We start from the raw sequence: 13,106 nt of genomic DNA, 5'->3' as shown, positions 1-13,106 counted from the left end.
AGTTCTGTTGGCAAGGTTTGCTCTTGGCTGGAGTTTGGCAATTTGACTGACTGGTAAATGGACCCTACACTGACAAAAAATTTCTCCTAAAATGGTATGAAAAATGGTAGGTTCTGCTTCATTATGCTGAAATTGTACAAAAATGTGGTTTTTATCTGCTTTCCTTCTGGGTGTATGGAACTTGGCAACTGCTAGGGTAAGGGTGTTTCTGCAACTAGTCCCCATAAAAACCTTGGGCACTGAGTCTCTAATGAGTTTCCCTGGTAGACAATAAACTTTAAACATTAGTTATCACAACCCATTGCCTGAGGAAATTAACTGTGTATTGTATGACTCCAATAGGAGAGGAATTTGGGAAGCTTGTGGCTGGATTCCTACAGGCTTGGCCCCATACACATTTTCCTTTTGCAAAGTTTGCTCTGTATCCTTTCACTGTAATAAACTTTAGCCATGAGTTCAATTGCACGTTGCATCCTGTGAACCCCTCGAGCAAATCATCAAACTCAGGAGTGGACTTTAAATATCTACTATCATCACTACTATTTTACATTATTGAAGTTCTTGCTATTCTAACAAGGTAAGAAAAAGAGATAAAAGAATAAGGACAGAAAGCTAGACACAAATTGTGATGAACTGTTTATAGAGAAAACCTCAAAAAATCTATAGATAAGGTATTGGAATAGATTTTAATATGGCTACTACCATAAAATGGACAACAACAAAAACTTTCATTCCTGAATACCAGCAAAGAGATAATAAAAAATTTTAAAAGAAAATACTATTTAAAATACTAAGAAAAAATAAAGTGCTCAAGAATAAGTCTAACAAAAAATGTGCAAGACCTTCACTAAGAAAATTACAGAGATGTTAAAGACCCAAATAAATTCAGAGATACAACAATCAAGGATTTAAATATTCAATGCCGTAAAATCCAATCACCCAAGTAACTCTACAAAATAAATGCAAATCCAATCAAAATACCCAAGTGGGGAAGGTAGGACTATAAATCAGTTGGCTGGTTTTTCTTATTTGTATTAAGTTACAAAGAGCCACATCTGTATTTCAGACAATATTCTAGAAAATATTCTAGAAAAATGGCTATGGTCTAATCTAAACAATGAACAAAGTGAGAAGATTGACTTCTTCAGTGAGTTCAGCAAAGACTACAATAGTTGCAAGAGACAAGAGGTTTAACAGAATAGAACAGACAGGCCAGAAACAAACAGGACAAGCATATGAGGATGCCTGATATATAACAGAGATGGTCCCGCAAAGCAGTGGAGAAAGGGTGAACTTTTCAATAACTGGTGCTAGAAAAAGGAGATTATTCATTTGGAAAATTAAATAGGACCTCTACTTCACATGATAGACAAAAATCAGTTCCATGTTTACAGACATAAATGTGAGATGTGATATTACAAAGCTTTCAGAAAATCATTACAGGAGAATAGCTTCATAACCTCAAGGAAGGGAAGGATTTCTTTAAAAACACATAAAACTATTAACTATAAAGGAAACACAAGACAATTTGTACTACATTAAAATTTAAAAAAGCTGTTTACCGTAAGAAATGAAAAAGAGTACAAACACAAGCCACAGAATCAAAGGATTTATAACATACACAATCAACATCAGCATCTAAAAATACAAAGAAAACCAATAGGAAAAAACAACAGACCAAAGACAAGATGAACAAAGACTTAACAGGCATACACCACAAAGGGGAATATCCAAAGGCCAATAAAATATTTGAAAGGTGCTCAATCTCATTAAGAGGCTTCCTTGATAGCTCAGTGGGTAAAGAATCCACCTGCAATGCAGGAGATCCCAGTTCAACTCCTGGGTCGGGAAGATCCACTGGAGAAGGGATAGGCTACCCACTCCAGTATTCTGGCCTGGAGAATTCCATGGACTGTATAGTCCATGGGGTCGCAAAGAGTTGGACACAACTGAGCGACTTTTACTGTCACTTTCAATCTCATTAAGAATTGGACAACTGTAGATTAAAAATCATAATAAAGTAACAAAGCCATCAAACTGACAAAAGCTTAAAAACTATGACCAAGTCAAGAATCTGGAGAGGATGTGACAACAGGTATACTTAAATACTGTGAGTATAATCTGGCATCACCACTTTGAAAAATATTTTGGTAACATACAGTCAAATTGAAGATATGCATACTCCACAACAAAGCAATTTCACTCCTAGGTATGAACTCCAGAAAAACATATGCATAAGCAAACCACAATTCCTAAACAAAAGTGTTCACTATAGCATTGTTCATAAAATTTATTACAGAAAACCCAGAAATAAGAATGGTTCAGGGATGGGCATAACATGGTGGTAGGAATTCTTGAGAAGCTGGTTATGTTCTAATTCTAGATCTAGGTGGTAGCTACATGGATGCTCACTCCATAATTATTATTAAATGGTATATTTCTATTTTATGCTTTTTTATATGCGTGCCATATTTCATAAAAAGAAAATATTTAAAAAGCAGTTTATCCTTTAACTATATAATTTAATGATGTTTAATTAAGCTCAAGAAAAAAAAAAACTTGATATATGGTAATTTTTCTTTCAGACATGTGTAATGTCATGTCTGTACCAATAATACCAATAAAATACTTTAAAGAGTATTAAAATTCTGCAACTCCAATACCAGTATGGTCTCTGAAAACCAAAGATAATTCTGTGATGTGATTAAATAATATTAAAGAATTTTTAGAACAATAGCAGTTGGAAAATATTTCCAATATGTAAGCTTTTCATTTTGCACAGTGCTTAAGGAATGAAAAAGAAATTAAAGAGTATAACAAGTTTATTAAAATAGCAAGTCTTATTAGCCCTTCTTTCAAAACTCAAATCTAATCACTTCCCCTGTATAGCATAGGGAACTCTGCTCTGTGGTGATCTAAGTGGAAGGCAATCCAAGGAAGAGAGGATATACATTTACACATGTTGCTGATTCACTCTGCTGTACAGCAGAAACTAATACAACATTGTAAAGCAACTATACTCCAATTAAAAAAAACACATCTAATCACTTCCCAATAATTCTAACAGCATCATCTGTGACCAGAACCACAACAATAGCTCTGTAACTGATCTCCCAGCTTCCAATCTTCCACTCTTGCCTATTCAAGTCCACTTTCCAGAGAGCCTCAAGAGTGATCTTTCAAAAAGCAAACATGCTCAATTGCCTCCCATGGCCTCCATTTTTACTTTGAATACATTAGGAGACTTCATCAGTTTCTTTAACCTCACCGTTCAACATGCTCCTCACTCAATTATGCTACAGTCACTGGGCTCCTCTTTTAAGCCCTCAAACACACTAACTCTGACCCTGATTCATTCTATACTTCTGCTTTTGTCTCTGTCTGTAAAGTCGTCCTTCAAACGATCACGTGACTGCCTCTTTCTCATCATTCACACTGCTGCTTGATGGCATCTCTCCGAGAAGACTCTCCTGACTACTCTCAGAACCTCCCTCACCCACAAACACCATTTTGATTTTCTTTAACCTCCTGTTGTCCTCTTTATCTTTCAGATGCACTTAACTCTATCTGAAATTATATTTGTTCCTGTACTCATCCCCTGTCTCTCCCGCTACAAGTTCCACAAGGGGAAGGACTTTGTTTTGGTCACTGCTGTATCCCTAGCAACTGGAACAGCCCTGGATCATAGTAGCCACTTAATATATTATTTGTTGAATGCAAAAAGAAAAAAAAGAATCTATTTGATTAGAAGAAATTCTAACTGGAAAAGAACAGAAGAAATACTTACATGTTTATTGCTGATTGGTCTTTTCAAGAAAGCATCTCTAGAAATATGGTCTGCTGTTCTTGCCACATCTTCTAAAAATCGATAATCTACAAATTTCAAAAACACAGAAAAATAAATAAATGGTATATGCCTATGGCCAGGAAGCATCAATCTGCTATACATAAGATGGCTTACCACTTAGGAGATTCATTTCTGTAAACTGTTGTATTGAAACATACGCAGTTTTATCTCGAACTCCATTACATGTTAGTTCTGCTTTGTGTTTCTTTACACAGGGCAAACTGAAGAGACAAAGAGAAGGAACTTTTATGCTTTGAGGTAAAATGGATACAGGCAGAGATAATAAGGTAGAAAATTACATACATACCTGCAGGAATACCGCAAACAACGTGGACATCTGTACTTTGCTTCTTCTGTACCACAAGTTTCACATCTACAAAAGTCCACAAGAAACTTAATAGATTATCAAATATTAATTCTATATATTTATTTATAAACTTTTAATCCATCACAATTTACAGACCTGCAGTCACAGTGAATAAAGTAGATGCAAGTAACTCTAATGAAATAATGGACAGCTGTCAAACATTATTAGAAAATTCTCCTCTAGGAAACCATCTCTAAATGACACTACATTTACAATGTTGTTTAATGATAGGTAATTCAAGAAAACATGTATCAAATTTAAAAAATTACCTCACTGTGACTTCCTTTTCTAAATAATCAGACAATGAGATCGCTTTTTGATATTTGAACTTGGAGTGCCTGACACTGTTAACAACTGTGTGTGTGCACATACCCAGAAGTCCAATCCATGAGCTGTTTATATATCTTAAAGGCAGACACATTCAGAAAAAGAAGACCCAGGCAAATTTAGAGAGCAGCAGTTGCATCTTTCTTCCTCAGTTCCTCACCCAACTGAGAATGGGCATCAAAACACTCTAGAAATACTACTATCCATCATCTGTCTCCAACTGATCTTTCACTTGAGTGACAATCAGTGTACAATGACAATCAAACTACAAACAGACAAGCAAACTACATGTTGATTCACTGTATTCGAGACAGAAATGGTCCCGAGAATCTGACTACTCTTATTTCCTATGCTGCCACATGATCACACTATAAAGAAATCAAATCAAAAGCAATAAATGTTCATAGTACCCATAGAGAAACTAGCCAATTGAGTGAGTTACAATGTATTTTGCCTAATTTTAACTTACTCCACTTTTCCTTGTTGGTTTTATTAGACTGTTCCTCACACCTATCCTCTCTCAAAGGAATACTGAGCCAAGGGCATACAAAGTCAAGCCAGATACTGGTCCAGGGGTTTTCTGGTCCCAAGAATTTTCATTTCCTAACTTGGCCACTGGACACTAGTACCAACCTCACATATTTCCACAGAATTTGTTGTTATCTGACAAAACCCTCCTTTCCTAATCGCCTCTCCCCCCACCACTCAGACTCCCGGCCCAAACTCGCGCTTATTTTTCATTAATCCACACCTTTCTGATCGTGTAGTTTCTTTCAACCTAGACAACAAAAGACCTTCACAGCTCTGCCCTACCTTGACATGGCCAGTTTCCGCTTCGAGCCCACTGAAGGATTTATCTGAGGCTCTTCTTTCACCTTTGTATAATCCACCATTTCTTCTTTGGGGAAATACTTCTCTTCTTTTACATACATTTCATCCATTATTTCCTCCTTTTTAATATTCTGATCAAGAGACACTTCCTCACGTTTAATCTCCAAGATATCTTTCTTCTCTTCCTTCACTTCCAGCCAGTCCATCACTTCTTCCTTCACCTTCACTTTCTCTTCCTTTATCTCTGTTTCTTCCACCTTTTCTTCTTTTACCATCAAACTACTATCCATCTCCTCCTTCACCTCCAATGTGCCTGGTTTTTCCTCTTTCACCTCATGTCGGTCCTCCTCCTGCTTTACCCACTGGCCATTCAGCGTACCTTCTACCATTTCTGACCAGTCCATTACTTCTTGCTTCACAACCGTTAGGTCCATTCGCATCTCCTCTGCTCTTCGTCTACTTTCTTCTTCCCCTGCCCTTGTCTTCTCCATTCCGGTCAGACCATTCTCCGCCTCTCCATCGCCGGACTCCTCAGTCCTTACTCTCTCTTGATCTGTGTCGAGACTTAGCCGCGCCCCCTCAGCTTCACTCTGGAGACCTCCTCCCGACATCTCTTCACTTTCAGCAGCAAAATCCATCAGCTCAAGATCCTTGACCTCCGTTGCCACACCGTCCTTCAATGTGTTTGGTTCACGCCAAGAGGGCTGAGTTACCTGCAAAACCCCGAAGAGCGGCCCACGTGCATATCACAGAAGTAGCAAGCAGTGAACGCCGACCCGGCGCGCCTGTCCGAACGGTCGTAAAGCAACGCTTCCGCGCCGTACCCTTTCACGACTCAAGGAGCTCTTTACGGCTCTGTGGCAGTCCCGCACAGATCTTCCCGGGATCCGTTTGAGACCACGCCCACTTCGATCCCGCCCCCGGGGCGGGGTTTCACCAAACCCTTCCCTTGGAGGGTTTCTGCACGGGGCTACAGGCTTCTGCTTTAAGAGACCGGAGGAGTTCAGGATAAGGGAGAGAGGCGAAATCCTCGCTGCGTTCAAATGTGAAGACCTACCCTGTTCTGTTCTAAGCTTGCACGAAGATGGAAGAAACATCTAATAGCACTCCTTTCCATGCTTCAGTTTCTTAAGCAGTACTCCAGAGACGATGGTATTATAAATCTTGTAGTGTATTTTGATGTTACGTGTGATAATATATGGAAATAAGCTAGCAGTGATGAAACAAACAACATCGTTTCTATTATTACCAGGAGGTTTCAGATAGAAAGAAGGCATTATTTTTATTCTTTCAGTTATTTGTCAATAACAGCCGGCATCAGCCAGTTCCCCATTTACAGCATCCTACTGAATTATCTTTAGAATATATATATCACATATATTTAAAGACAGGGTCAAAAAATCAGTCTCCAGGATTTCCTAGAACTTATAGGGAAAAAAACCCAAAACAACCCTCAATAAAGGAAAACTTTCCTGGCATCCATTTCAGTTACTTTTGTTGTTGTGTTGTTGAGTCGCCAAGTCATTTCCAACTCTTTTGCAAGTACACCAGGCTCCTCCTCTGTACTCCAGGCAAGAGTACTGAAATTGGTTGCCATTTTCTTCTCCAGGGGATCTTCCCTACCCAGGGGTTGAACTCCTATCTCCAGCGTCTTTGCATTGCAGGCACCACTGAGCCGCCAGTTACTTTTAAAGATTGTTATCACGTACTGATAACCACGATGGTGTAATCACTCACCTAGAGCCAGACATCCTGGTATGTGAAGTCAAATGGGTCTTAGAAGGCATCACTATGAACAAAGCTAGTGGAGGTGATGGAATTCCAGTTGAGCTATTTCAGATCCTGAAAGATGATGCTGTGAAAGTGCTACACTCAATATGCCAGCAAATTTGGAAAATTCAGCAGTGGCCACAGGACTGGAAAAGGTCAGTTTTCATTCCAATCCCAAAGAAAGGCAATGCCAAAGAACGCTCAAACCACTGCACCATTGCACTCATCTCACACGCTAGTAAAGTAATGCTCAAAATTCTCCAAGCCAGGCTTCAGCAATATTTGAACTGTGAACTTCCAGGTGTTCAAGCTGGTTTTAGAAAAGGCAGAGGAACCAGAGAGCAAATTGCCAACATCCGCTGGATCATCAAAAAAGCAAGAGAGTTCCAGAAAAACATCTGTTTCTGCTTTATTGACTATGCCAAAGCCTTTGACTGTGTGGATCACAATAAACTGTGGAAAATTCTGAAAGAGATGGGAATACCAGACCACCTGACCTGCCTCTTGAGAAACCTGTGTGCAGGTCAGGAAGCAACAGTTAGAACTGGACATGGAATGACAGACTGGTTCAAAATAGGAAAAGGAGTACGTCAAGCCTGTATATTATCACCCTGCTTATTTAACTTCTATGCAGAGTACATCATGAGAAACGCTGGACTGGAAGAAGCACAAGCTGGAATCAAGATTGCCGGGAGGAATATCAGTAACCTCAGATATGCAGATGACACCACCCTTAAGGCAGAAAGTGAAGAGGAACTAAAAAGCCTCTTGATGAAAGTCAAAGTGGAGAGTGAAAAAGTCGGCTTAAAGCTCAACATTCAGAAAACGAAGATCATGGCATCCGGTCCCATCACTTCATGGGAAATAGATGGGGAAACAGTGGAAACTGTGTCAGACTTTATTTTTTGGGGCTCCAAAATCAGTACAGATGGTGACTGCAGCTATGAAATTAAAAGACGCTTGCTCCTTGGAAGGAAAGTTATGACCAACCTAGATAGCATATTCAAAAGCAGAGACATTACTTTGCCAACAAAGGTCCATCTAGTCAAGGCTATGGTTTTTCCTGTGGTCATTTATGGATATGAGTGTTGGACTGTGAAGAAGGCTGAGCACCGAAGAATTGAAGCTTTTGAACTATAATGTTGGAGAAGACTCTTGAGAGTCACTTGGACTGCAGGGAGATCCAACCAGTCCATTCTGCAGGAGATCAGCCCTGGGATTTCTTTGGAAGGAATGATGCTAAAGCTGAAACTCCAGTACTTTGGCTACTTCATGTTTAGAGTTGACTCATTGCAAAAGACCCTGATGCTGGGAGGGATTGGGGGCAAGAGGAGAAGGGCACGACAGAGGATGACATGGCTGGATGGCATCACTGACTCCACGGATGTGGGTCTGAGTGAACTCCGGGAGTTGGTGATGGACAGGGAGGCCTGGCGTGCTGCAATTTATGGGGTCGCAAGGAGTCGGACACGACTGAGCCACTGAACTGAAGGTAAAGAGGCTTACAGAGAAGTCATGACAGTGTTTTTTTGAGATACTTGGAGGTACCAGCTGCCCATAGAGTCAAAGAGAGCCTTACTGGTAACCTTGTTACCGATCAGGTTTGTTTGACTCCTTCATCAATAGAAATTGGTAAGAGACCAGGCAAGAAAATCAGGCACGGCTTTGTTGGGAGTGAAAGCAAGGAACAGGTGATTTTGCTCACTGGTGGGAATGGGGGAGGGGTACTCCAGGGCAAGCTGGGTCCTTGTATAGGGTGAGGGTAGGGGTGGGTATAGGGTTCCAGGATTAAAGGGAGGCTTAGTTGGTCTGCTTACCCCCTTGGTGGAGCTGTGTGCCAGGTGTGTGCACAGTTCCCTGCTTTTGTTCCAGACTCTTTAGAAGTGGTAGTTGGGTCTTTGGTCTTTTTCTGTCCTGTTCATAATTTGCCTCAGCTGCCCATGCAGGAAGTTATATTTTTAGTCCCTTATGGTTTCTTTGTATTTTGTTGCTGGAGGAGACTTTTGTCCAGGTGCAAGCACTGCAGTAAAGGGTCGCAGGTCTCATGGCCCAGTCTGTCTCAGATTTGCAGGCCGGATTACATGTTTATGCTAGGAATAGTGCTAAATAACAAGGAATCCACGTGGCCTTGCTAAAGACAAAATTTGGGTGAAGATAGTAACAGGAGGATATGTTTATCCTCAAGAGAATAAAACCATCTGGATTTCCATTTAAGATTACAGGCCAAGTTGTGAAACTACAAATCAGACACCAGAAGTAAAAACACTTTGGAGTATTTTGGATATTTGTCGTTTTCCTACATTTTTTCTTGTAATCTCTGTGTGTTTTTTAACGGTCATTGGAGGGAAAATTGTTAAATCAGTAAGGATTCTTGAGAACATCACAGCTTATCACTTACCTGAGTTAAACAGTTAACACTGTAAGACTAGTTTTAATGGAGGTATCAGAGGTTATGGGGCCTCCCTGGTGGCTCAGGGGTAAAGAATCTGCCTGCTGCTGCTGCTGCTGCTAAGTCGCTTCAGTCGTGTCCAACTCTGTGCGACCCCAGAGACGGCAGCCCACCAGGCTCCCCCGTCCCTGGGATTCTCCAGGCAAGAACACTGGAGTGGGTTGCCATTTCCTTCTCCAATGCATGACAGTGAAAAGTGAAAGTGAAGTCGCTCAGTCGTGTCTGACTCCTAGCGACACCATGGACTGCAGCCTACCAGGCTCCTCTGTCCATGGGATTCTCCAGGCAAGAGTACTGGACTGGGGTGCCATTGCCTTCTCCGAAGAATCTGCCTACAATGCAGGAAATGCAGGTTTGATCCCTGGGTGGGGAAGATCCCCTGAAGGAGGGAATGGCAACCCACTTCAGGATTCTTGCCTGGAGAATCACATGGACAGAGGGGCCTGGCAGCCTTCAGTCCATAGGGTTGCAAAGAGTCAGACATGACTGAAGTGACTGAGCGTGCATGCATGCAGAGGTTGTGATGATATTGTTAAAGGGCAGTTTTGAAGGAGGAAGGGGACTTGAGTGATCCTAGAGGAGAGAACTTTCGGTTGTCTGAGTATAGAGCAAGGTTATTGCCTACTAGGACAGACATGGCAGGGATTCTGGGTTAGAGGTGAGGGAGAAGTTATTTGTGAGGCTGTCATCGAATTCCTATCCAGTTCCTCAAACTCTTCCCCCTCCCTTTTTCTACTTCAGTGGAGTAGAAGGATAAGCCCAGCTCCTTCAGTATAGGATTGAAACGTCATGCTGTCCCTATCGTCTCTGTCCATCATCCCTGCACAAGGCATCATGGTGCGCTGTCCTCCTCACTTTGGCAGCTGGCCCTTTGCTGAAATCATAGTTGGTTCAATTTAACAGCTAGGAAGCTGGGAATGCTTTCTATGAAAGCATCTTAGCTCAGACTGAAATACCATGAGAGAGTGTATAGTAGGGATGGTTAAAGCCATTTTGGTGGCTCAGCAGGCACTGTGGGTAGTCAACTGTCTAGCTGACTATAGAGTGAAATTTAGGAGTGTTTTTTCCTGACCACTCAATGGACAGATAAGAAAATGGAGACCCATGGAAAGAAAATGCTTTGCTCAATGTTATGTGTCTATTGGTGGCAGTACTGAAGTAGAAAATGATCTGGTCAGAGCCTTTTGTTCACATTTGAGTCTGGTTAAGACAAAGGCTGGGGAATGTAAGTGTGGCTGTGTCCACATGAGAAGCAGGAGCCGGAAAGCCTGAATTTTATCTTGTGGCCATGTGTTGTGATGTATTGCAGGTTGGGTTACTGAGAAACAGGTGCTGATAGGAGTTATTAGGGTTCAATGCTTATGAAAGGAAGGAGGATGAAGCAGAACTGGCCAAAGGAAAACAATTAAGTTGTGATGCAGGCTTGACAAATCCTTGGCCAACCTGTAGGGTATTGCTGAGAAAGCATTTTCTTCTCAAGTGTCCCCCATCAGGGCAGAGCTGCCCCATACTTTATATCTAACCTCACTCAATCTCCTGATGGGTCCTGCCTCAGAAAGGGAATCATCTTGGGCAATGAGCTTCCTTGCAGCTGGAGGTCACAGCAGGAGGCTGATGACTGCCCTTCTTGTAACAAGTAACAAGCTGGGTAACAAGTTCTTTGAAGGGAGATCTAGGTGGTGGCTCTCCATGGCTACCACAGTGTGAATGTGTATTTGCCTTGGTGGTCATGGGCCTTTTGTCATTGAATTTGCTTGGTTCTTCTTTCTTAAAATGGAGATAGGTATGCCTATTTCACAGAGCTATTTCGAGAATTAAATGAGAAAATGTATGTGAGCTTTTGAACAGTAGAAGCCATTATAACTATTATTTTCCTCATTCTACTAGTAATTTTGAAAGCTTCCAATAGTGACAGCTTACTTGTTTTCTCAGCCTGGAGGACAAAGCTGAGATAATCACATTCACTAGTTCTTGGCATGTTCTCACTATATGCGACAGCCCTCTCTGTTTTCACCATTTGTACGTCACCACTATCATTACCCTTCCTCTCACTCTCATGCGTTTGATATGATTCTTTACATAAACACATGTCTTTGTGAAGTACATAGTATTGTTTTATAGTGTGCTATTTTTTAACAACTTCATTGAGATATGCATGTGTGTGCTCAGTCATGTCCAACTTTTTGTAGCACCATGGATTGTAGCCCACCAGGCTCATCTGTCCATAGAATTTTCCAGGCAAGAATATTGGAGTGGGTTGCCATTTCCTTCTCCAGGGGATCTTCCCAACCCACGTCTCCTGCATTGGCAGGAGGATTTTTTACCACTGCGCCACCTGGGAAGCCCCTCGTTGAAGTATAGTTTACATAAAAATATACCTGTTGAAAAATACACCCACAATAAACTTACAGTTCAGTAACTTTACATTTATAGAGTTGTCCAATCACCACTATCCAGTTTTAGAACATTTCTATCTTCTCCTTAAATTCCTTTGTTTCTGTTTGCAGTCAATCCCTGTTCCTAGGCCTAGCCCCAGGCAACCATTGATCTGCTTTCTATCTCTCGAGATTTGCCTTTTTTGGAAGTTTCATGTGAAATCACATAATACATGATCTTTTGAGTTTGGCTTCTTTTATTTAGCATAAAGTTTTTGAGGCTTATCTATGTTGTAGCGTGTGTCAGTAGTTTGTTTCTTTTTATTGCTGAATAATATTCCATTGTATCGATATATCACATTTTGTTCATTCCTTTACTAGTTGATGGACATTTGGATTATTTCCATATTTGGTATTATCAATGATTTTGCTTCCAGATTCACATATAAATCTTTGTGTATACATATATTTTCACTTCCCTTTAGTGGATAGGTACCTGGGAGTGGAATTTCTGGTCCGTGTGTAAAGTTTGTGTTTAATTTTTAAAGAAATGGTCAAAGTGTTTCCCAAAGAGGCTATGCCATTTTACATTTCCACTAATAATGTATTGGGGTTCTAGTTTCTCTACATCCTTACTAAAATTTGGTATGGTCAGTCTTTTTGACTATGGATATGTAGGGGCTACTCAGGTGGCTTAGTGGTAAAGAATTCTCCTGCCAGTGCAAGAGACACAGGTTTGATCCCTGTGTTGGAAAGATCCCCTGGAGAAGGAAATGGTAACCTAAATTGGTGTTCTTACCTGGAAAATTCTATGAACTGAGGAGCCTGGTGGGCTGCAGTCCATGGGCTTGCAAAAGAGTCAGACACGACTGAGCATGCATGGCATATATAGTAATATCTCATTGTGAATTTCATTTGCATTTTCTTAATCACTAGTAATGATATTGAGTATCTTTTCATGTGCTTACTGGTCATTTGTGTGTGAAATGTTTATTAGTGAAACGTTTATTCAGATCTTTTGCCTATTTTTTAATGTTATTTTTTATTTTTCAAATTAAAATTTTAATACAATTTTAAAAAGCTACTTTCCATTTAGTTATTACAAAGTATTGGCTGTATTACCTGTGTTGTATGATGTGC

At 40.6% G+C, this 13,106-nt stretch overlaps 1 protein-coding gene across 1 annotated transcript in view; it reads right to left on the bottom strand.

Annotated features, from left to right (window-relative positions):
* ZNHIT6 (zinc finger HIT-type containing 6) overlaps positions 1–6,159 on the bottom strand; it is a 61,853-nt gene extending 55,694 nt beyond the window's left edge. The window contains exons 1-4 of the mRNA XM_002686285.7: positions 5,355–6,159; positions 4,155–4,220; positions 3,962–4,068; positions 3,788–3,873 (exon numbers count right to left, since the gene is read on the bottom strand). Coding sequence (XP_002686331.1) covers positions 3,788–3,873; positions 3,962–4,068; positions 4,155–4,220; positions 5,355–6,010 — 915 coding nt within the window. The 5' untranslated portion in view covers positions 6,011–6,159. The remainder of the gene's footprint in view (positions 1–3,787; positions 3,874–3,961; positions 4,069–4,154; positions 4,221–5,354) is intronic.
* Positions 6,160–13,106: the final 6,947 nt, after the last annotated feature.

Source organism: Bos taurus, chromosome 3 (assembly GCF_002263795.3).
Source record: "Bos taurus isolate L1 Dominette 01449 registration number 42190680 breed Hereford chromosome 3, ARS-UCD2.0, whole genome shotgun sequence".
NCBI lineage: Eukaryota > Metazoa > Chordata > Mammalia > Artiodactyla > Bovidae > Bos > Bos taurus.
This window is presented reverse-complemented; position numbering and strand designations above follow the sequence as displayed.